Source organism: Scyliorhinus canicula, chromosome 3 (assembly GCF_902713615.1).
Source record: "Scyliorhinus canicula chromosome 3, sScyCan1.1, whole genome shotgun sequence".
NCBI classification, from domain to species: domain Eukaryota; kingdom Metazoa; phylum Chordata; class Chondrichthyes; order Carcharhiniformes; family Scyliorhinidae; genus Scyliorhinus; species Scyliorhinus canicula.
In genome coordinates, this window is record NC_052148.1 from 76,200,780 (window position 1) to 76,226,273 (window position 25,494).

The window sequence follows — 25,494 nt, forward strand, 5'->3', positions numbered from 1 at the left end:
TTTCAACAAAACATAATCCATAGGGATAGAATGAAGAAATAGGAAGGAAACATATATAGTTTTTGGTGTGCATCTGAAGTCAAACTGGAGATTTGTAGCCAGGTCAGTGAAGAAATGACAAGAATAAGGCAGCAATAACATTGGGCTTTTTTTTATCAAAAGAAGCCCAGAATGAAAGTAATGTAGGTGGTCAAAATAAGAATGCTGTTTAGAATGTATATCCAAGACTGTTTCCCAGATCAATATGATTACACAATCCAAAAGTTTACACAATCCAAAATATCAGTCATTACCTTTGAGAGAAGAAAGGTTGTGGAGGTATCTCATTGTTAATGCCGTCACAGTACCTATCCAAAAATGTTCGCAAATAACTAAATGTACTTTCTTCCAGATCAACACAGAAAGGTCTGTGCCAGGCAACCAGTTGTCTAAAGAAAGAGATAAGCACAAAGATATAAGTAACATTTCCAATAAAAGATCAACTCTTCCACTTATTAATCAAATACAGTAAAAGTATAAACATTCAAATATTTTATTTAATAGAATACTGCTGGCTCAAAGAAAATAGCCTATACCACAAGTATTTTAAGTATACTAAACTACCTTCAGTTTGAAGCTTTTGTAACTGGAACTGCAAAACTTACAGCAGTTACCCAAGTTACTCTGCCAGGTTAACCACAGTAAAAATAATTCAGCATTTATCTCCCCGCCTATGCCACCAACCAGAAAATGTAGGAAACCTTACATGCCCAATAAAATGTCAAATAACAAAATGTTCTTATATGTAACTAAAATTGATTAAAACATCTTACGAAAGATGCCCACAACATTCAATTATAGTTCAAATTATTCTATTATGCTACTCAAAATAATGGTATCTTCAATTATACTGAACAATTTATTACTGGATGTTTTAAATGACAAATGAAAACAATCCATGGGACATGGATAACTCGCTACTTCCCATATCTAAAAGGATAGCTAAGTAATTAAGTGCTAGGTGTGCATTAAGAAGACAACATCAGCTCTAGATGCTGGATGGGAGAAAAGACTTAGGTGAAAGTCTCCTTGTAAGCAGGATATCTAGATACCAATGACATCAAGGAATACAGGCCAAAACAGAAAATATTGGACAAGCTCAGCAGGTCTGACAGCATCTGTGGGGAAAGAAGGGAGCGAACATTGAGTCTGGATGACTCTTTCTCAGAGCTTCGACACAAGAGTCATCCAGACTCAAAACATTAACTCCCTTCTCTCTTTTATCAAGGAGTGCAGGTATACTGCAGAAGATAGAAAAGACTCACAATCTAGTTAAATGACAGCTAGCTCAAGGAGCTGAAACGTCTATTCCTGTTCATATGAGAACATCAATAGCCATGTGTCTCAAAATCAGGTAAGTGCAGATTGGGACAGGTGTGCCCATCCCTCCATGAGTCAAAAGCTTTATCTGCTTATCTTCTCACACAGCTGAGGGTCTCCCAACTATTGGATACATGCCAGCAGAGGCAGGAAGAGAACCTGAATAGACTTTTTAAGTGGCTCAATTGGGCTCTGGATGGGCAGGCTATCCACAACCTTTCCTGCCACTCCCAAAAGGGCATGACAGCATGAAGATGATGGGCATACCATCGGCTGAATTACTGCCTCCCAGCCTGTCCCTATAAGCCTACTAAAATCCAGCTTATCCTGTCACCACAGCACAAAACTCATGTAAATGAGCTGAACAGGATGCAAAGTAAAGCAGCAAAAATGGATCTCAAGGATGAACGAGCAAAAATTACAAAGGACATCAAAATAATGCTGCATGCAATAATGAGAGTTAGGGTGCTATAGGGATGATTTAATGTTGGCCTGTCTGCTCGGTTTTCCGACATTCACATAACTTTTAGCACTGTAAATTGAAAAATATATTTTACGAGATCTTTCAGAATTCTAAACATATTTTAAAACTGCAAATCATGGTGCTCACTAGATTTTTTAAACTTTATAATCTATACAACTGTAAAGTTGCTTCATTACCTATCAGTTGGTGCAGCTGTCCAAGCCAAGCTGTGGGAAGTTCCTGCAGTGATTTGCTGTATAGGTATTCCATCCAAGCCAATTACTTTCTTTGGTTTGGCAATTGGAGTTGATGTGTGCCCCTGTCCACACTGGCCCATTGCATTATTACCCCAAGCATAAACTTCATTATCTATTGGAACAAGCATAAAGAAATATTCTGTTACAGGCTTCAGTTACAGGTAGTAAAGGAAAGGGCAGCTTAAATGACCTTGGACGGGCAGCACAGTAGCACAATGGTTAGCTCTGCTGCCTCACAGCGCCAAGGACCTGGGTTTGATCCCGGCCCCAGGTCACTGTCCGGATGGATTCTCCCAGTGTCTCCGTGGGTCTCACCCCTACAACCCATAGATGTGCAGGGTAGGCAGATTGGCTACGTTAAATTGCCCCTTCATTGGAAAAAAAATGAGTTGGGTACATTTAAAAAAAAATGACCTTGTGCCCTCTGAGGCAGGTACTAGAGACTGGGGTAGTTGCACTCAGCCAGAGGCTTTTCACCTCTGTGATTTGCATTCTGCACCAAGTCCCACTTGCTTATCACCTCAATCCTCGATGACATATTGGCCCCAGTCCTCCAATCCATCTAACTAAAAATACTCACCCATGTTTAAATCTTCCCAATGTTCTCACCTTTCCTACCTCTGTAACCTCCGACAATGTTACCCACCAAAACATTTGGCACAGCCCACACCTCCAACCTACCATTAATAGATGTAACTTCAATCACTTAAGTTCCATTTTATGAAATATCCTCTCAAAACCACTGTGTCTCCACTTCCCTCTCCTGCCTAAAGCCTACCTCTTTCACTAATCCCTTTGTCACTTCTTTTCAAAGGTTCAAAGAGTGTTTTTTTCCCCCGAGGGCTCACCTTGGGATTTTGGCAAAGGCTCCTTTTTGGTTTTCTTGGGCTCCATTTTCACCCCAACTTTTATATTATCATGTGGTATCATTGCCTCTTATATTTGGGTTATTTATTTTTAGTGTTTCCATCTTTAGATTGATACGGTCTTTGTCTTTTCGGCGGGAATTCAGCTGTTGGAGTGGGCGGAGCTACAGCGTCAAGCGGTGAGTATTTAAACTAGCTGCTTCGTGGATTTGAGACTTTTTGGCGGAAATTCAGCTGTTGGAGTGGGCGGAGCTACAGAATCGAGCGGTGAGTATTTAAACTAGCTGCTTCGCGGATTTGAGACTTTTTGGCGGGAATTCAGCTGTTGGAGTGGGTTGAGCTACAGAATCGAGCAGTGAGTATTTAAACTAGCTGCTTCGCGGATTTGAGACTTTTCGGCGGGAATTCAGCTGTTGGAGTGGGCAGAGCTACAGAGTCGAGCGGTATTTAAACTAGCTGCTTCGCGGATTTGAGACTTTTCGGTGGGAATTCATCTGTTGGAGTGGGCAGAGTTACAGAGTTGAGCGGTATTTAAACTAGCTGCTTCGCGGATTCAAGTCTTTTCGGCAGGAATTCAGCTGTTGGAGTGGGCGGAGCTGCTTCGCTGCTTAAACAGCGGCCACAGGGTCTTTGGGAAAAAATTTGAAGAGTGACATCACAGCAAAGCAGTGACCTGATTGGCTGGTAAGGAAAGTGCTCCAATTAGCAGTAGCTGGGAGAAATATAACTCTTCGTGTGTTGGTAAGTATTGTGATTGGTAAGTAAAATCTTTATTCCTTTCGCTTATTCATTATTTGATATATATTTGTAATCAGTTAAGGTAAAGTGTAAAAATGACAGGAGATGCCAGACTCGTGTCATGTTCCTCGTGCTCAATGTGGGAGTTCAGGGACGCGGCCGATGCCCCTGACTCCTTCATGTGCGGGAAGTGTGTCCAGCTGCAGCTCCTGTTAGACCGCATGACGGCTCTGGAGTTGCAAATGGACTCACTTTGGAGCATCCGCGATGCTGAGGAGGTCCTAGATAGCACGTTCAGTGAGTTGGTCACACTACAGATTAGAATTGGTGAGGGAGACAGGGAATGGGTGACCAAAAGGCAGAGAAAGAGCAGGAAGGCAGTGCATTTCCCTCCAAAACAGGTATACCATTTTCGATACTGTTGGGGGAGATGATTCACCAGGGGAAGGCAGTAGTAGCCAGGTTCATGGCACTGTGGCTGGCTCTGCTGCACTGAAGGGCGGGAAAAAAACTTGCAGGGCTATAGTCATAAGGGATTCAATCGTATGGGGGAGTGGACAGCGTTTTTGTGGTCGAAAACGAGACTCTCGAATGGTATGTTGCCTCCCGGGTGCACGGGTCAGGGATGTCTCAGATCGGCTGCAGGACATACTGATGTGATCATCAATTCACTCGGAACATGATTGGAAGTAAACTGTAGTTTTAATAGACTTACAACCGAGCCTGCCTACAACCAGAAGAACTGAGGGCAGGCTCACACGGCTGCAGCACTTTATACTTCCGGTAGTGGGAGGGGCCATGGGCGGAGCCGAGGGTGGAGCCCTGTACAAGCTCCTCATCTCCCCCTGCATCTCCCCGTGGGCAGAGCCGCGCAACAGCTCACAGGCAGAGCCCACAAGGACACAATATAATAGTGTGAATTACATTCACCACATTCACCCCCTGTAAACAATCAAGTCTGGCGGGGGCGACGGTATACAGGTTGAGCCGGTCAGGTTGCCGAGTCGTCCTTTGGGATTGCAGCCTCTTCGGGTGGCTGGGTGGTGACGGACGGTGTGGATATGGGGGTGGACTCCGGGGGTGTTTCGGTCCGTGCTCCGTTCCTGACCGGTGTGACGGACGCAGGGGAACGCAGAAAACCTATAGGCGTGGGGGCACAGTGCGTGGGGGGTTGGGTGGGGTGTAGTGTGAGGGGTACCTCGGCGGTGGTGGTGGTGGTGGTGGATCCTGCAGGCGCCAGGTCCCGGAGGGAAATGGTGTCCTGGCGGCCGTCGGGGTATTCAATAAAGGCGTAGCGGGGGTTCGAGTGAAGCAGTAGTACTCTCTCTACTAGTGGGTCCGTTTTGTGTGTCCGGACGTGCTTCCGGAGAACCGGGCCCGGTGTCCTCAAACAAGATGGGAGCGAAGCCCCCGTGGTGGTGCCCATAGGCAAAACAAATAGTCGTTCGTGAGGGGTCTGGTTAGTGGCAGTGCATAGGAGAGACGTAATTGCATGGAGCGCGTCGGTAAGGACCTCCTGCCAGTGGGAGGTCGGGAGATTCCTGGACCGGAGGGTCAGTAGGATGGTCTTCCAGGCCGTTGCATTCTCCCTCTCCACCTGCCCGTTCCCCCTGGGATTGTAGCTGGTAGTCCTGCTCGAGACGATGCCCTTGTCGAGCAGGTACTGACGCAGCTCGTCGCTCATGAAGGACGAACCCCTGTCGCTGTGTACGTAGCTGGGGAAACCGAACAGGGTGAAGACACTGTGCAGGGCTCTGATGACTGTGTGGGAGGACATATCGGGAATGGGATAGCAAAGGGGAAGCGGGAGAATTTGTCTATGACGTTGAGGAAGTACACATTTCGATTGGTCGAGGGGAGGGGCCCTTTGAAATCAATGCTTAGGCGTTCAAAGGGCCGGGAAGCCTTTACCAGGTGGGCCTTGTCTGGTCTATAGAAGTGCGGTTTGCACTCCGCGCAGATCGGGCCCTGGTGATGGCTTTTACCTCCTCGGTGGAGAAAGGTAGATTTCGGGCTTTGATGTAGCGGGCGAGCCGGGTGACTCCCGGGTTGCAGAGGTCATTGTGGATAGCCTTTAGGCGGTCATCTTGCGCGCTGGCGCATGTGCCGCAGGACAGGGCATCTGGGGGCTCGTTGAGCTTCCCCGGTCGATATATGATATCATAATTATAGGTGGAGAGTTCGATCCTCCACCTCAGGATTTTATCGTTTTTATTTTGCCCCTTTGCGAGTTGTCGAACATGAAGGCAACCGATCTTTGGTCGGTGATGAGGGTAAACCTCCTACCTGCGAGGTAGTGCCTCCAGTTCCGTACGGCTTCCACAATGGCTTGAGCTTCCTTTTCGACTGAGGAGTGTTGAAGTTCCGAAGCGGAGAGGGTTCGGGAGAAGAAGGCGCCTGGTCTCCCTGCCTGATTCAGAGTGGTGGCGAGAGCGACCTCTGAGGCGTCGCTCTCCACCTGAAAGGGGACGGATTTATCCACCGCCCGCATGGCGGCTTTGGCGATGTCTTCCTTGATACAGTTGAAGGCCTGGCGGGCCTCTGCTGACAGTGGGAAGAGTGTGATCTTAAATAGTGGGCGGGCTTTGTCCGCATACTGGGGGACCCACTGGGCGTCATAAGAGAAGAATCCCAGGCACCTCTTGAGGGCCCTAGGACAATGAGGGAGTGGGAGTTGTAAGAGGGGGCGCATACAGTCCGGGTCGGGGTCCAGGACTCTGTTTTCCATGACATAGCCGAGGATGGCTAGTCTGGTAGTGCGGAAAACGCATTTCTCCTTATTGTAGGTGAGATTGAGTTTCTGGGCGGTTTGGAGAAATCGGTGGAGGTTGGCATCGTGGTCCTGCTGATCATGGCCGCAGATGGTGACATTGTCCAAGTACTGAAACGTGGCCCGCAGCCCGTACAGGTCCACCATTCGGTCCATTGCTCGTTGGAACACCGAGACCCCATTCGTGACGCCAAAGGGGACCCGGAGGAAATGGAAGAGGCGGCCATCTGCCTCAAACGCCGTGTAGTGGCGGTCCTCCGGGCGGATTGGGAGCTGGTGGTAAGCAGACTTCAGATCCACCGTGGAGAATATGCGGTACTGGGCGATCTGGTTGACCATGTCTGCAATTCTGGGAAGGGGGTATGCATCAAGGTGCGTGAACCGGTTAATGGTTTGGCTGTAATCAACCACCATCCGGAACTTTTCCCCGGTCTTGACGACCACCACCTGAGCTCTCCAGGGGTTGTTACTGGCCTCTATGACTCCCTCACGTAGGAGCCGCTGGACTTCGGCTCGGATAAATACTCTGTCCTGCAGGCTGTACCGCCTGCTGTGGGTTGCTATGGTTTACAGTTAGCCGTTAGGTTAGCGAAGAGTGGAGGGGGGTCAATTTTTAGAGTCGCTAAGCTGCATATAGTGAGAGGAGGTAGGGATCCGCCGAAGCTGAATGTGAGGCACTCGAGGTTGCATTGGAAATCGAGCCCGAGTAAGAGTGGGGCGCAGAGGTCGGGGAGCACATACAGCTGGAAATTAGAGTAGCTGGCGCCCTGTATCGTTAGGGTCGCGATGGTGCGCCCTTGTATTTGAACCGTGTGCAAGCCCGAGGCGAGGGAGATAGTTTGCCGTGCAGGGAAGATAGGGAGCGAACAGCGTCTTACCAGGTCAGGATGTACGAAGCTCTCGGTGCTCCCGGAGTCGAAGAGGCACGGTGTCTTGTATCCGTTGATTTGAACGGACATCATCGAGCTCTGGAGGTGCTTCAGACGCGACTAGTCCAACGTGACTGCGTTGAGTTGCGGGTAGTCGGCGGCTCGATCAGCAGTGCTGGAGCTGCCCCGTGATGACTGTCCGCTGAGGTTGTAGTCGTCGAGGTGAACGTCGGGTGATGGCCAAGATGGCGGCCCTCGTTGATTGCACGTGGCGGGCAATGAAGAAGATGGCGTCCAAGATGGCCGCCCCCGTGGATCACACGTGGCGGGTGGCAAGGAAGATGGCGTCCAAGATGGCGACCCCCATGACTCGCACATGTCGGGCGGAGGCGGAGTCGGCAGACACGCTGCAACGTTGCGGGGCCTGTGGGCCTGCGAATTGGGGGAGCGATTGTTCTGGACTGCGGGGGAGTTAGAGGGTTTCGATTTCGCCAGGCATACTCTGGCATAATGTCCTTTTCGACCGCAGCTGCTGCAGGTCGCGTTGCGGGCCGGGCAGTGCTGCCGTGGGTGTTGGGGCTGGCCACAAAAATGGCACGCTGGCACTCCAGAGTGAGTGGGTGGCCGCGCGACGCAAGCCTGGGGCAGTCGTTGGTCGGAGGTCCACGATGGGGTCGCTTGGTCCGCGGGAAATGAGTTTAGACTGCGGAACGCGACCTCCATAGTAGTTGCTAGCTCTACCGTGTCCTCCAAGTTCTGGGCCCCTTTCTCGAGTAGTCACTGGCGCACATAGTTAGACCGGAGCCCTGCAACGCACACATCACGGACAGCGAGTTCCATATGCTGAGAGGCCGTTACAGCCTGGAGGTTGCAGTCCCGAGCAAGGGCTTTTAAGTCGCGCAGGAAGTCCTCTAGCGACTCTGCGGTGCGCTGGCGGCTGGTAGTGAAAATGTGCCACGCGTAGACCTCGTTTACCGGCCACACGTACAATCGGTCGAGCATAGCGAGGGCCTCAGTATAGGAGTCGGTACAATTGAGTTGCATAGAGATGCGATGGCTCACCCGTGCGTGCAGTAGGCTGAGTTTCTGCTCCTCTGTAGTCTCGGAGGTGGTCGATGCAGCCAGATAGGCCTTGAAACACCGAAGCCAGTGTAGAAACATTTTCTTCGCCTCTGCAGCCTGCGGGTCGAGTTCTAGTCAATCAGGTTTGAGGGCTGATTCCATAGTAGTTTTCTTAAGTCTATTAAATTGATGTGACCATCAATTCACTCGGAACACGATTGGAAGTAAACTGTGGTTTTAATAGACTTACAACTGAGCCTGCCTACGACCAGAAAAACTGAGGGCAGGCTCACACGGCTGCAGCACTTTATACTTCCGGTAGTGGGAGGGGCCATGGGCAGAGCCATGGGCGGAGCCGAGGGTGGAGCCCTGTACAAGCTCCTCATCTCCCCCTGTGGGCAGAGCCGCGCAACGGCTCACAGGCAGAGCCTACAAGGACACAATACAATACAGTGGGAATACAGAGCCCACAAGGACACAATACAATAGTGTGAATTACATTCACCACACATACTGAAGGGGGAGGGTGAACAGACAGTTGTCGTGGTGCATGTAGGCACCAACGATATAGGTAAAAAACAGGATGAGGTCCTACAATCAGAATTTAGGGAGTCAGGAGATAAGTTAAAAAGTAGGACCTCAAAAGGTGGTTATCTCAGGATTGCTACCAATGCCACGAGACAGTCAGAGTAGAAATTCAAGAATAGCCAGAATGAATACATGCTTGAGAGATAGTGCAGGAGGGCGGGGTTCAGATTTTTGGGACATTGGAACCAGTTCTGGGGGCGGTGGGACCATTACAAATCGGATGGACTATACCTGGGCAGGACTGGAACCAATGTCCTCGAGGGTGCTTTTGCAAATACTGTTGGGGAGTGTTTAAACTAATGTGGCAGGGGGATGGGAACCAGATTAGGAAGTTAGAGGTCAGTAAAGAGGCAGCAACTGAAGCCAGTAAGGTACTAGATAATAAACTCATTGTGACTAAGGGGAAGAGTAGACAGGGAAAAGATGATGGGCGCAAAGGGACAGGTGGTCTGAGGTGCATTTGTTTTAATGCGAGAAGTGCAGCAGGTAAGGCAGTTGAATATGATGTTATTGGAATTAGAGACTTGGTTGAGGGAAGGGCAAGATTGGCAACTAAATATCCTAGGGTACAGATGCTTCAGGAGGGATAGAGAGGGAGATAAAAGGGGACGAGGAGTTGCATTACTGGTCAGAGATGATATCACAGCTGTGATTAAGGAGGGCACAATGGAAGACTCGAGCACTGAGGCAATATGGGTAGAGCTAAGAAATCGAAGGGTGCAGTAACATTGTTGGGGCTTTACTACAGGCCTCCCAAAAGCGAGCGTGAAGTAGAGGTACAAATATGTAGACAGATAATAGAAAAATGTATGAGCAATAGAGTGGTCGTGATGAGAGATTTTAACTTCCCCAACATTGAATGGGACTCATGTAGTGTTGGAGGCGTAGATGGAGCAGAATTTGTAAAGAGCATCCAGGAGAGTTTTTTAGAGAAACATGTAAATAGTCCAACTCGGGAAGGGGCAATACTGAACCTGGTATTGGGGAATGATACCGGCCAGGTGGTTGAAGTTTCAGTTGGTGATTACTTTGGGAATAGCGATCACAATTCCGTAAGTTTGAGAATACTCATGGACAAAGACGAGAGTGGTCCTAAAGGAAAAGTGCTAAATTGGGGAAAGGCCAAGTAAAACAAAATTCAGCAGGAGCTAGGGAATGTGGATTGGGAGCAGCTGTTTAAGGGTAAATCCACATTTGAAATGTGGGAGTCTTTTAAGGAAAGGTTGATTAGAGTGCAGGACAGACATGTCCCTATAGGAGTGGCAAGATTAGGGAGCCATGGATGACGGGTGGAATTGAGAGACTAGCTAAGATGAAAAAGGAAGCATACATAAGATCTAGGCGACTTAAAATTGATGAAGCTTTGGAGGAATATCGGGAAAGTAGGACAAATCTCAAACACGCAATAAAGAGGGCTAAAAGGGGTAATGAAATATCTTTGGCTAACAGGGTTAAGGAATATCCCAAAGCCTTTTATTTGTATACAAGGAGCAAGAGGATAACTAGAGAAAGGATTGGCCCACTCAAAGACAAAAGAAGCAATTTATGCGTGGAGTCAGAGAAAATGGGTGAGCTTCTTAATGAGTACTTTGCATCGGTATTCACCAAGGAGAGGGACATGATGGATGTTGAGGTTAGGGATGGATGTTTAAATATTCTAGGTCAAGTCGGCACAAGGAAGAGGGAAGTTTTGGGTATTCTAAAAGGCATTAAGGTGGACACGTCCCCAGGTCCGGATGGGATCTATCCCCAGGTTACTGAGGGAAGCGAGGGACGAAATAGCTGGGGCCTTAACAGATATCTTTGCTGTATCCTTGTGCACGGTGAGGTCCTGGCGGACTGGAGAATTGCTCATGCTGTCCCTTTGTTTAAGAAGGGTAGCAGGGATAATCCAGGGAGATATAGACCTGTGAGCTTGACGTCAGTAGTAGGCAAACTGTTGGAGAAGATACTGAGGGATAGGATCTATTCACATTTGGAAGAAAATAGACTTAACAGTGATAGGCAGCATGGTTTTGTGCAGGGAAGGTCATGTCTTACAAACCTAATAGAATTCTTTGAGGATATTACTGAGATAATTCGCTGGCTTTTAAAGCAGACCAAGGCAGGCCAACAGCACGGTTCAATTCCCATGCGAGGTGATGCATTTTGGAAGATCCAATTCAAGAGCGGACTATACGGTCAATGGAAGAATCCTGGGGAAAATTGATGGAGAGAGATCTGGGAGTTCAGGTACCCTGAAGGTGGCAACGCAGGTCGATAGAGTGGTCAAGAAGGAATACAGTGAGGACTTCCAATGGCGGCTATGAGGGAGTAAGTCGCGCATTTGGTGGCTCTCGGTCCGGTCAGACTTTTAGATCTTTTCCGCCGACTTTTTCGAACTTTTGAGCGCTGGAGTGAAAAACAATAGCACTCTAAATCTGAATCCATACAGAGTTGTATGGACTTAAGGAGCAGAAGGGAGCAAAAACAGGCGAAGAAGGGGCTGAACAAAGGTGGTGTGGAAGCTCAAGTGGGAGGAAAGATGGCCGACGAATGGACCACGGAACGGACGGCCCAGACAGCACTGGACAACATGCTGAAGGTCATGAAAGAGAGCTTCGCAGCACTGAAGTGGGATAATTTGGAACCGCTCCAGAAAGCGGTGGAGCGACTGGACCAGAGGCTGGACGCTCAGGATAAGAAGGTTCAGGCACTGGAGAAGACAGTGGAAGAGCAGGCGGATTTCCAAACGGTAGCGGACGTGGAAATTAGAAAGTTGAAGGAGCAACAATCAAGGCTGATGGACAGGCTGGAGGACCTGGAAAACAGGTCTCGCCAGCAGAATCTGAGAATCATTGGGCTCCCGGAGGGGGCCGAGGGAGTGGATGCCACGGCATATGTGGCAGACATGCTGCAGAAGCTGGTGGGGGATGATTTCTTCCCGCGTCCGTTGGAGCTGGACAGAGCACACAGAGTGCAGGCGAGGCAGCCGGGGGGGGGGGGGGGGGGGGGGGGGGGCAGCAACATTATTTTGACGATCTGGAGTAAGCGATGGACTTCGCTAAGGGGCATGGACTGGTGCCGAACGGAGGACCCATGGACTCAAGTTAGAGCGTATTAAGGGATGTTTGCATTTGTTCGTAGATTGCCCTTCGTGTTAGCGATGTCATTCGGCATGCTCTTTTACTTAAAATTGGGGGTGTTCTTGTGTTTGTTTTTGCCTGTTTTTAAAGTTTTAAAGGTAAAGCCAAAGTTATAGTTAAAGTTTAAGTTATTGGGTGCTGGGAGGCTGTTCAGGTTCTATTCGCTATTTTTCTGGGAGTTGCAAAGGGGGTGGGTGGTAGCGCCCACCTTATTACACGTTTGAATTGCACTATTGTGGGGGCGAGCTTTGTTCTTTGTTTGTTTTCTCTCTGTTTTAGTCCCAGAGCAATTGCTCGAACGGGGCTGTTCTGGAGAGGTGGGGGGAGTGGGGGGGGGGGGGGGGGGGGGGGGGGGGGGGGGAAGGAGACAATAGGTGGGAGACATGGTGACGCCGGAGTTGAGAGCCACCAGGCTTGCTACTTTGAGCTAGTCAACGGGAGCGAGGTTGGGGGGGGAAGAGCCAGTATATGGCAGGGGTTAGGTTACAGGGGGTTGTTGCTGGGGGGAGGGTGGGCATGATCTGCTGACGAGGGAGGGAACTGAACCAGGTAACAGGGAAGAGGTCGGCATGGGAGCTGCCAAGAGGCGGACCAGGGGAGGCGCGGCACATGGGCAGGGAGTGGGCCCAAGAAGGGGGATGCCTGATCAGCAAGGGTGCCCTCCAACCAGGCTGATCGGCTGGAATTTTAGAGGGTTAAACGGGCCGGTCAAGATGGCACATGTGTTCGCGCACTTACGGGCTCTGAAGGCAGATGTAATGTTGCTGCAGGAGACACATTTGAAAGTGGCGGACCAGATTATATTATGGAAGAGCTGGGTTAGCCAGGTCTTCCATTTGGGGCTTGACGCTAAGACCAGAGGAGTCGCGATCATGATTAACAAACGGGTTAAATTTGAGGCGGACAGCACAGATACAGATGGGGGTGGTAGATTTCTCATGGTCCGGGGCAAGCTTGTGGGGGGTGAGGGTGGTCCTAGTGAATGTTTACGCTCCAAACTGGGATGATGTAGATTTCATCAAAAGGCTGCTGGGGAAAATCCCCGACTCGGATTCGCACAAGTTAATTATGGGTGGGACTTTAATACAGTCCTTGATCCCGACCTGGACCAGTCGTGCTCCAAAACGGCAGATTCCCGGCAATGGCAAGAGAACTGAGAGGGTTCATGGAACAAATGGGGGGGGGGGGGGGGGTAGACCCCTGGAGAATCAGATGACCGACGGGGAAGGAGTTCTCGTTCTATTCACATGTTCACAAGGTTTATTCTCGTATTGACTTCTTTATTATGAGTAGGGACTTTTTGGAGGGGGGTGAGGGATACTGAATACTCGGCGATCACTATTTCAAACCATGCTCCACATTGGGTCGACCTGCAGGTCTGCAAAGAAAGTTACCAGCGCCCACAATGGAGGTTAGAGGTGGGATTGTTGGCAGATGAGAGGGTATGTGAGAGTGGGGAAATGCATGCAGGGCTACCTGCAGATCAATGATACAGGGGAAGTCTCAGCGGCGGTGCTCTGGGAGGCGCTGAAGGCGGTGGTGAGTGGGGAACTGATCTCAATCCGAGCCCATAGGGACAGAACGGACAGGGCGGAGATTGACAGACTGGTGCAGGAAATGATACGGACAGATAGGGAATTTGCAGAGTCCCCGTGGGCAGAGCTACTTAGGGAACGACGGAGACTGCAGGCGGAGCTGGGGGCGCTATCCACTGGGAAGGCTGTAGAGCAGCTCAGAAAGGCCAGGTGTATGAGTATGGGGAGAAAGCCAGCAGAATGCTTGCACAGCAACTTAGGAAGAGGGAGGCGGCCAGGGAAATAGGGACGGTAGTGGACGGGGCAGGGAACCGGGTTGGAGACCCGGCAGGATTTAACAGGGTATTCAGGGACTTGTGCAGCAAGCTGTATACCTCGGAACCCCCCACGCGGCCGGAGGGGATGAGGCGCTTCTGAGATGGGCTGACGTTCCCAAAGGTGGGCAGGGGGATGGGAGGGGGGCTGGGGGACCCGATTAGAGCTGAAGTAATGGGGGGCCTGAAGGCCATGCAGTTGGGTAAAGCCCCGGGGCCGGACGGGTATCCAGTGGAGTTCTACAAAAAGTTCTGGGGGATAGTGGGGCCGGTGCTGGTTAGGGTGTTTAACGAGGCGAGGGACAATGGGGTGCTACCCCCGACGATGTTGCAAGCCAACATCTCGCTGATATTAAAACGGGATAAAGATCCGGAGGCTTGTGGGTCCTTTCGGCCAATCTCCCTGATTAATGTGGACGCTAAACTGCTGGCCAAGATCCTGGCGTCCAGAATCGAAGACTGCCTACCGGACATGACTGTGGAGGACCAAACGGGGTTTGTTAAGGGCAGGCAGCTGGTAGCCAATCTAAGAAGGCTATTCAATGTGATTATGATGCCCCCGGAGAGCAGAGAGGTGGAGTTAGTGGTGGCAATGGATGCCGAAAAGGCTTTTGACCGGGTGGAATGGGACTATGTATGGGAGGTGCTGGGACGGTTTGAGTTTGGGAAAGGCTTTGTGGACTGGGTTAGACTGCTATATCAGGCCCCGGAGGCTAGTGTAAGGACGAAAAGAACGACATCTGAGTATTTTAGACTATACCGTGGGACAAGACAGGGATGCATCCTCTCTCCATTGCTGTTTGCATTGGCCATAGAACCGCTGGCAATTGCTCTGAGAGCAGCAAGGGGATGGAAGGGAATGCTCATGGGGGTATAGAACACAAGGTCTCGCTCTACGCGGATGACCTGCTTTTGTACGTGTTGGACCAGCGGCAGGGATGGACAGGATTATGGAAATCCTCGGGGAATTTGGCCGGTTTTTGGGCTACTAGTTGAACATGGCAAAAAGCGAGATGTTTGTGGTGCAGGCGAAGGGTCAGGTGAATAGGCTGAGGGAGCTACCGTTTAGGCTGGTTGGGGAAAGTTTTAGGTATTTAGGGATACAAGTGGTGCGTGACTGGGGCAAGATGCATAAGTTGAACTTGTGTAGGCTGGTGGAGCAAATGAGGAGTGAATTTTGGAGGTGTGATGTGCTCCCACTGTCACTAGCAGAGAGAGTACAGACGGTGAAGTTGACGATCCTCCCGAGATTCCTTTTTATTTTTCAGTGTCTCCCTATTTTCATTCCGCGGTCCTTCTTTAAAAGAATCAATAAAATCATCCTGGGATTTGTTTGGGCAGGGAAGTCCTCGTGGGTAAAGAGGGGGATGCTGGAACAGAACCGTAGCGAGGGGGGACTGGCGTTGCCGAACCTCAGCAACAACTACTGGGCAGCTAACATAGCCATGATAAGGAAATGGATGGTGGATATTGGGTCGGTTTGGGAGCGGGTGGAGGCTGCTTCGTGCAGGGGCACCAGCTTGGCAGCCCTGGTCACGGCTCTTCCGCCGCTCCCGCCGGCCAAATACTCCACCAGCCCTATAGTGGTGGCGGCTCTGCGGATTTGGGGCCAATGGAGGAAGCATGCTGGGGAAGTGGGAGCGTCGATCTGGTCCCCAATATGTGAGAACCACCGATTTGTCCCGGGGAAGATGGACGGCGGGTTTCGAGCGTAGCGGGGGTGGGAAGGATGGGTGACTTGTTCCTGGAAGGGAGCTTCGCGAACATGAGGGCGCTGGAGGAGAAGTTCGGGCTGGCGAAGGGAAATGACTTTCGGTACTTGCAGGTGCGGGATTTCATACGTAGACAGGTCCCGTCCTTTCCACGCCTTCCACCAAGGGGGATCCAGGACAGGGTAGTTTCCAGGGGTGAGGTAGGAGAGGGGAGAGTCTCAGATATTTATAAGGAGCTTATGGGAGCGGAGGACACAGGGACCGAGGGACTGAAACTCAAGTGGGGGGAGGAGCTTGGTGGGGAGTTGGAGGGAGGCGTATGGGCAGACGCTCCCGAGGATGGTAAATGCAACCGCAACATGTGCCAGGCTCAGCCTGATAATTCACTCTGCCACAGGTTTGGCAGGTGGTGTTTGATGAGGTAGGTGGGACGCTCTGGATTCTGCGCTTTCCTTCTACTGTTTATGCTTGGCCTCTGCGTGCCCCACTGTACGATGTTTTGAGGTGATTGGTGCCTTCGCGGATGCTTTTTCTCCAGTTTGTGCGTTCTGAGGCACGTGATTTCCACATGTCAGTGAGGATGCTGCATTTATTTAGGGAGGCTTTCAGAGTGTCCCTGTAGCGCTTCCCCTGCCCTCCTAGTAACAGCTTGCCATTGTGGAGCTTGGAGTAGAGCATTTGTTTTGGGAATCTTGTGTCGGGCATGCGGGCAACCTGGCCTCCTATCCCAGCTGATCGAGTGCGAACAGTGCTCGATTCTGGGGATATTGTTCTGGGAGAGGAAGCTCATGTTGGTATGCCTATCCTGCCAGTGGTTTGCAGGATTTTGCGGATGCAACATTGATGATATCTCTCCAAGGATTTGAGGTGTCTGATGTACATTGTCCATATTTCTGATGCATACAGGAGGGCAGGAACCACGGCTGCTCTCTGTAGACTGGTGCTGGGGTTGGATGTCTAGGTCTTCGAATACTCTGTTCCTTAGGCATCCAAAGATTACACTTGTGCATTGGAGTCGACGTTGGATGACGTTGTCAATGGCTGCTCGCTCCAAGAGGAGGCTCCCAAGGTATGGGAAATGATCCAAGTTGTCCAAGGGCTCAACGTGGATCTTGATGGTTGGAGGTCAATCATGTATGAAATGAAATTAAAATCGCTTATTGTCACGAGTAGGCTTCAATGAAGTTACTGTGAAAAACCCCTAGTCGCCACATTCCAGCGCCTGTTCGGGGAGGCTGGTACGGGAATTGAACCGTGCTGCTGGCCTGCCTTGGTCTGCTTTAAATTCAGCGATTTAGCCCAGTGTGCTAAACCAGCCCCTCTCCAGTGGCAGGAGTGGGCAGATAGAGAATCTTTGGTAGTTCATGTATCAAAGACAAAATACTATTATATCTCTTAAACCTGGGACCTGCTAAAAAAAAACCTTATTTGTGCCTTCATTATCTCCAGACTCGACTATTCCAACTCCCTCTTGGCTGGTCGCCTACATCCTCTGTAATCTTAAAGTGATTCGAACCTCTGATGCCCGTGTCTTAACTTGCATAAAGTGTCATTCTCCCATCACCCCTGTGCCCACTGACCTATGTTGTTCGCAATTAAGCAATATCTTGATTTTAAAATTCTCAGACATGTTTTCAAATCTCTCCATGGCCTCACCCTCCCAATCTAGTTGTCAAGGGAAAATGTGCCACTACCCCCATGCATTTTGAACCCTGCTCCTTCTCCATATCTTTCTAGTTTTCTACCTTTTGATTCCACATGTTAAAAGTACCATGTAATTGCAGGTTGTTGCTGCTGACTAAAATAATGAAAATGTGTAACCTATTGCCCTGCTGCATTATTCCCCTTTGGAAATTAATCTTCCACAGACCAGGCTCTGGATTTATCTGCCAACTCAATGTGGCCCACTGATTTGCTGATCTTCCTTTCCCTGCTGTGATGTCACATGCCTTCTAATCAGTTTTATATTTTACATTTTTTCTGTTCATTTGGATATATTTTGGGACCCAAACACTCATTTGTCTTGAGGGAAAGATCGGAATTTATAAGATTTGTGTGAGGTGCTGCCACAAAATTATTCCAAGCACTGTATAGTCACATATTACCTACAGCAGCAGTAACTTTTAAAATGATGAATTCACACGATATCATCTACAGCTCATCTCTAATTGCCCTTCAGAATGTAGTGATGAGCTGCCTTTATGAACCACTGTAAGGGCTGTTTAGCTCACTGGGCTAAATCGCTGGCTTTGAAAGCAGACCAAGACAAGCCAGCAGCACGGTTCGATTCCCGTAACAGCCTCCCCGAACAGGCGCCGGAATATGGCGACTAGGGGCTTTCACAGTAACTTCATTTGAAGCCTACTCGTGACAATAAGCGATTTTCATTTTTTTTTCCCACTGTAGTCCATGTGATGGAGGGGCTCCCACTGCGCTGTTAATTAGAGAGTTCTAAGATGATGGAAAAACAACATTATATTTCCGAGTCAGAATATGTGAAATTTAGAGGGAAACCTGTAGGTGGTGATGTTCCAGACTACTCTTGCCCTTCTACCCGGTCCTTTAACCTGCTGCCCTTGATCTTGCAAGTGGTCCAGGTCACATATATGGAAGATGCTGTTGAAGACGTCTTGTTAAATTACAATTTGCATCTTGCAGATGCTACACACTGCAGCCACACTATACCAGTGGTGGAGTGTGTGCATGTTTACGGTGGTGGATGGGGTGGCAATCAAATGGGCTACTTTGCCCTGGATGATGTGGAGCTTCTCGAGTGCTATTGGAGTTGCACTCATTCAGACAAGTAGCAAGTTTGCATCACACTTCTAACCTGTGCCTTCAGAATCTTGAGGCTATTCATGGTTTTTAATAGATCATAGTGATTACCCACAAGGCCACTTCGAGCCGGGGCAAAATCAATGATGGAGTGATCGCGAACAGAGAACAACTTTTCATGGGAAGAAGGGGGAACACATATGATGAAACTGTGACCTATTTTAGCAGCCTATTTGCAGTCAGCCATGTGCAAAGGTTTGGGCTGTCTGTTCACATTCATGACCAAAAATGTCAGAAAATAACTTTAAAATGGAGACAGAATAACTAAAGCTTTAACTTTCAAATTCAAATCAAAATTAACATATATTATTAACCACCAATAAACAAAAAATAGATACATGCATGATTTCCTTGAATAGGAATTGTATGCCATCTTTTTTCCCAAAATTGATTTGATTTATGTCTGCCCACATTCTTGCCCAATTAAATTAGATGTACAGAAATACACAGCAAAATACATTAAGAAAACTGGACGATGCTTTATGTTTGGAAAGGTGATCTCAGAGGTAAGATCTCATCTTTGGCTAAAGCCATTCCCCAATACTCCAGGCATAAGGTTACAAAGAAATTGCAATATGGAAGCTCTGGTTTAGTCCAATCAGTCCACACTGGTGCCTTTCCTCCACACAATAAATAGTCCTAATCCCACATACCCACCCTGTTTTCTTAAGACTGTACCCATTCATCCTTCAATCTCATGTCTAATCCATTCTTAAATTTTTCACATGCCATGCTGGATGTGGAATTCAAATTTTTATTTAAGATATTTGTGATAGCACTTATGCAATTCTTGTCGTAATATTTTTCAGAATTTGAGTATAACTGTGGCCTAAACTGTAACTCACCGTGTGTTAGAGCCAAGCAATGACTATCTCCACAAGAAATATCAATGATTTTGGTTGAATTCAGCTCCTCAATTAGACGTGGTCTAAGAGCTGTGGTTTCTGAAGAACCACTTCCCAGGCAAGAACCACAGCCCCAAGCAAACACCTGGAGCAAGAGAAAAAGATAACTTAGTTGAATATTCTGTAGTACATGTTTTAAATATCGACAATCCACGTAATTTTTGACAAAACTAATCTTTTACAAAACAATCTAGATTTGAATTTTAGGTTGCTTTCTAAAGTTAAGTAGCTGAATAAAAAAATATATACATATAATTCAAGGATATGAACAGTCGACAGCGCTACAGAAAAGGCAGAATGGTCTATTTACCCAATCAAATTCATTAATCATCTTCATTTCTTCTCATTTAGAATCACAGAACGGTTACAGTACAAAAGGACATTCCATCCCATTCAGCCTGTGCTGGCACTCCACAACAGCAACTCATCCAGTCCCATTTTGCCACCTTTTCCCTGCAAATGATTTCTCTAATCTTTTGAAAGCAATGATTGAATCTGCCTCCAGCACACTCTCAAGCAGTGCATTCCAGTTCTTAGCCACTTGCTGCATAAAAATATTTCCTCATGTTAATGAAACAGTGAATCCTTTTCTACTCTGTCCAGACCCTTCATGATTTGGAAAAGTTCTGCACATTTTTTTTTAAACAACGGCCTCTTCTCACTTCCAGCGGAGACCATGAAATGATTGGTCGCATATAACATGGCTCCTGCTTGGGGATTTGTTTTTTGGCTCTTTTTGCCCATTTAGCAGGTGCTGTTCAGATGGAAAAGTGGTGTAGTTGGAGAGTTTGGTAGGGTCTATTCTTGCGGTGGAATACTATATACTCTGCTACCCCCAACGACAGAGCTGTTGGCGGAGAAGAAGAACCTCTAGGTGAAGGTGGAGTTGGTGGGGGGGGTAGTTTCTGATCCAGAAAAGGTTAGCGGAGTACTGGATATGTTTCATCAAGGGATATACGGGTCTGAGTCTCTGGAGGAAGACTTGACTATCCCGCTAGTGGAGAGGAAAAGAGGGCAGGAGCTGGAGGTGCCGCTCAGAAATTATGAAGTGTATCTGTTCTACGCATTCAGGGAAGGCACCATGCCTGGATGGATTCCCGGTGAAATTTTATAAAAGATTTGCGACAGAGTTGGGGCCACATCTGTTGGACATTTTTAACTATTATCTGTCACATGGGGTGTTGCTTGCCACACTAGCACAGCATCAATTTTATTGTTCCTGAAGGATAAAGATCCCATGGAATGCAAGTCATATCAGCCCATCTCTCTGCTGAACGCGGATGCAAATCTGTTGGCAAAGAAGTTTAACAACTTGTTTGGAGGGGTGCTTGCCAGGAGTAATTTCCGAGGATCAGACTGGATTTGTTAGGGGCCAGCTATTGTCAGCCAACATTAGGAGACTCCTGAATGTGACACTGTCGTCCAGATCAGGGTTTAAGCCAGAGGTAATCATCTCCATGGATGCAGAAAAAGCATTTGCCCGGGTGGAGTGGGCTACCTTTTTGAGATAGTGGGGCGGTTTGGCTTTGGGCCTAGGTTGATTTCATGGATTACGCTTTTGGACAGAGTCCCCACTGCAAGCATTCGCACCAATGCATTAAGCTCAGGGTACTTTTGGTTTCCCTGGTTACCGTTAGCTTCAGCAATCAAGCCATTGGCTATCGCACTTAGGTCGTCGGCCAGGTGGAAGGGCATAGAGAGGGGAGGCAGGTCTGTATACGTGAACGACATATTATTGTATTTTACGGACCCTCCCTCAAATGAGGGGAAGATAATGGAAATGCTGAGCAAGTTAGTTCCTTCACAGGAAACAGATTGAACGTGGGCAAGAGTGAAGTATTTCCGGCAAACCCTCCAGGGTAGGGAGCTGATCTGGAGAGATTGCCGTTTACTGGCTAGGGCTAGTTTTAGGTACCTGGGGATACGGGTGGCTAATGATTGGGCCATTTTGCACAAGTTGAACCTGACCAGTCTGGTAGAGGTGGAAGGTGGATTGGATTGGATTTGTTTATTGTCACGTGTACCGAGGTACAGTGAAAAGTATTTTTCGGTGAGCAGCTCAACATTTCATTAAGTAAATAGGAAGAAAAGGGAATAAAAGAAAATACATAATAGGACAACACAAGGTATACAATGTAACTACATAAGCATTGGCATCGGTTGAAACATACAGGATGTAGTGTTAATGAGGTCAGTCCATAAGAGGGTCATTTAGGAGTCTGGTAACAGTGGGGAAGAAGCTGCTTTTGAGTCAGTTTGTGCGTGTTCTCAAACGTCTGTATCTCCTGCCCGATGGAAGAAGTATTGCATTGGAAGAGATGGATACCCTCCCGTTATCATTGGCGGAAACCATCCAGATGGTTACAATGAACGTTCTCCCAAGGTTCTGTTCGTTCAACAGTCTTCAAATCTTTCTGCCCAAGTCGTTTTTTGGGAGAAATAACACGCTGATCTCGACCTTTGTGTGGGTGGTAAGACTCCCCAAAAATAATCCTGGCCTATGTGTACAACTGAACTTAAAAGCAATTCTCAGTCACGTATAAGAAAGAGCTATCAATGTTCTTCTGCATTGAAATCTGGATTCCATTGTACAAAATAAATTACAAAAATGCATGCCATAGGTGTTTGTATATTTAGATTTTAAAATCTCATCCACAAGCATCAAATTAAAATTTGGGAAGTATGTTGGGGCTGGGGGCGGGGCAAGCTCTTTCATAGTCAATTATTTGTGTATTAGACTATAACAAATTTCTCACTTTCCCATGTCTGTTGTCATGTCATCAGACTGAAAATACTTAAGTTAATGTAACAATTTTAGCATTCATAAGCATATTTTAAAAGGTTAGGTGGGGTTACGGGGATAGAACATAGAGCATACAGTGCAGAAGGAGGCCATTCGGCCCATCGAGTCTGCACTGACCAACTTAAGCCCTCATTTCCACCCTATCCCCGTAACCCAATAACCTCTCCTTTTGGTCACTAAGGGCAATTTATCATGGCCAATCCACCTAACCTGCAAGTCTTTGGGTGGAGACGTGCGCTGGGTGGAGTTCTCTTTCGGAGGGTCTGTGCAGACTTGATGGGCCTCTCTGCACTGTAGGGTTCTAGGATTCTGTGAAAGTATCTTTCCCCTTCTGTTCTCTATCTATATAGCTAGGATGATGGTGATTCTCTACAGATTTTGTATATACAATATCAATACAGAAATCCACACAGTTAAATGATAAATCTGCCACCAAGTTATTCCTTTACCTGTCCAGCAGAAGTTAATGCAAGTGAAGACTGGCTCCCGGCACACACCTTCCTAATGTACAGTCCTTGCAAACATTCAATTACCTTTGGTCTGTACACTCGGTTAGTTTCCCCATGACCAAGTTTACCTAAGATTATAGAATTATACCAATTAGGAAATGGATCAGAAAATGAAAATCCAATATAACATTGATGGTATCAAACTTTTTTTTGCGTTACTTATTTCTGTACAACCTTCTAGCTTTGGGCAGGCTGCCCAATGCCTCTCTTGCCACCCTGAAACATTTCATACAGGTAAAGGGCGGCCAGGGAGAGCAGTGCTGGGTTTTATGAGCACTCTCCCAATATCAAATCCACTGATAGGGGGGCATAAAATCCAGTTCAAAGTCTAAAGTTTGCTGAGAGCGACACAGCATAATATTGAAATGATGAGCCAACAGAAAGAAAAAGCAGCTAATTTTACCTCAATCCTTAGATAACTACCTTGGAACACACTCAGCATTAATAATAATAATAATAATAATCTTTATTATTGTCACAAGTAGGCTTACGTTAACACTGCAATGAAGTTACTGTGAAAATCCACTACGGTGCCTGTTTGGGTACACTGAGGGAGAATTCAGAATGTCCCATTCATTTAATAATCACGTCTTTCGGGACTTGCAGGAGGAAACCGGAGTGCCCTGAGTAAACCCACGCAGACATGGGGAGGACGTGCAGACTCTGCAGAGATAGTGGCCAAAGCTGGGAATCGAACCTGGGACCATGGTGCTGTGAAGCAACAGTGCTAATCACTGCGCTACCATGCTGCCCAATGTTGTTCACAGCTTTAAAAAAAATGTTGCCATTGAGATCATGTGATCAGCAGCAATATGGATAACTCAAATGACTGACTCAAGAAATTGGATCCAGGTAAGTTCTTCTGCAACAGATAGAATTTAAATGAAATGAATGAAATGAAAATCGCTTATTGTCACGAGTAGGCTTCAGTGAAGTTACTGTGAAAAGCCCCTAGTCGCCACATTCCGGCGCCTGTCCGGGGAGGCTGGTACGGGAATCGAACCGTGCTGCTGGCCTGCTTGGTCTGCTTTAAAAGCCAGCAATTTAGCCTGGTGAGCTAAACCAGCCCCTTGGTGAGCTAAACCAGCCCCTAAGCACTAAGGAGCTATATTTAAAAACTAAACGACAACAAAAGAACATATGAAATACAAAAAATATATATTTTACTAAAAAAGGGAATACATGGAAATCTTAATGGGTTTCAAGAAGGAACTAGACAGGTTCTTGCCAACAAATAAAGAAACAAGAATATTAGAATTCCTAGGTGAAACTGCAAAGAGATGGACCAAATGGACCCAGAGTCGTCTTCTGACAACCATATCCAGAAGGCATTGTGCCATGGGGTTTGAACAGGATTTATTTCTCTTCATGCAATAGGAAAATATACATCCAAGCTCAAAGTTTTGAATAGTCAGACAATTTTTTCTCCATCAAGAAGCACAAGAATTTTCAAAATGTATAACATGAAAAATTAATGTCTACACAGATTTGATTTTTTCAGGATTTAAAACACAGCTTAAACATATTATTGGAAAAGATGATTACTGAACATGTTATGTGGGCAGAAATGTTGTTCACAACATTAAATCAAAATGTTCTAAAAAGCGGCTTTGTTTACTGCAGTCAATTATCCAATCACACAGCACTGGATGCAATTCCAGACATTGTTCCTGTGACACTCTCAGAAGAACTATCCCTGTTCTTTCCCCATGACTTCCTTTCAGAATTTCAAGCATTTATTCAATTCCCTTTCAACCGACACTTGAATCTGTATCTACCAACATTTTATGCAGTGCATTCCCAATCATAATTTGCTGTACAATAACAATTTTCCTTATTTCCCTTCTGACATTTCTGCTTAATCCCTCAAATCCATGTCCCCTAGTACGCAACACTTTTCAGTGGAAAGGAGTTTTTACTCTCTCAAAACCCTTCATGATTTTCAAGGCTGCTATTAATTCTCCCTTGAACCGACAGACTTCCGGTGAAGAAGATGTGCTGTGCGGACACAGGAAAGGTGGCTCTCCTTCTGGAAGTAAGAATTTTGGCACTTTTAGCCCACAAATAGGCTATTAAGTTTTCAAAAACTCCTCCTATCCTCCTTCAGGATCACCACAGTTACCAAAAAATGCCCGCAATCAATTCTGGGGATGAAAAGACGGCAGGATCAGTTATAGCCTGGAAAGGAAGATCAGCTGAACGACAAGCAAACAGTGTGGGACTAAGCTGGCTGTACCCGAACAGGCCGAGTCACCGAGGCAAATGCTGGACTTTATCTCCTGATAAGCGAATGGATGGACCTCCTAACGCAGCAACTCCTAAAGCAGAGACGGCATCAAACTAGAGATGATGGCAACAGTGAAGGCAGCAGTTGCGGACACCCAGGCCCCTTCAAAGTGGCGCTGGAAAAGACGGATCAATGACTAGACGCAAACATCGGGGAGCTGGAGAAGGCAGTCACTGACCAGAGCAACTGGACAGCACTTTGGAACAGTGGTTAGCACTGCTGCCTCATTGCACCAGGAACCCAGGTTCGATTTCAACCTCGGATCACTGTGTGGACTTTGCACATTCTTCCCGTGTCTACGTGGTTTACTCCGGCTGCTTTGGTTTCCTCCCAGTCCAAAGATGTGCATGTTAGGTAGATTTGTTATGCTAAATTGCCCCGAGGTGGGTTACGGGGATAGGGTGGGGGGATTGGTCCTCAGTAACGTGCTCTTTCAGAGGTTCGATGGGCTGAAAGACCTCTTCTGCACTGTAGGGATTCTATGGATCGTCTCATTG

The 25,494-nt window shown here is 47.6% G+C and overlaps 1 protein-coding gene across 3 annotated transcripts in view; it reads right to left on the bottom strand.

Moving 5' to 3' along the window:
• LOC119962749 (probable E3 ubiquitin-protein ligase HERC1) overlaps positions 1-25,494 on the bottom strand; it is a 594,360-nt gene that overhangs the window by 482,411 nt on the left and 86,455 nt on the right. For all 3 annotated transcript variants that reach the window (XM_038790765.1, XM_038790766.1, XM_038790764.1), the window contains 4 exons: positions 22,651-22,778; positions 19,339-19,483; positions 2,020-2,191; positions 294-428 (listed from right to left, as the gene is read on the bottom strand). In XM_038790765.1, coding sequence (XP_038646693.1) covers positions 294-428; positions 2,020-2,191; positions 19,339-19,483; positions 22,651-22,778 — 580 coding nt within the window. The remainder of the gene's footprint in view (positions 1-293; positions 429-2,019; positions 2,192-19,338; positions 19,484-22,650; positions 22,779-25,494) is intronic.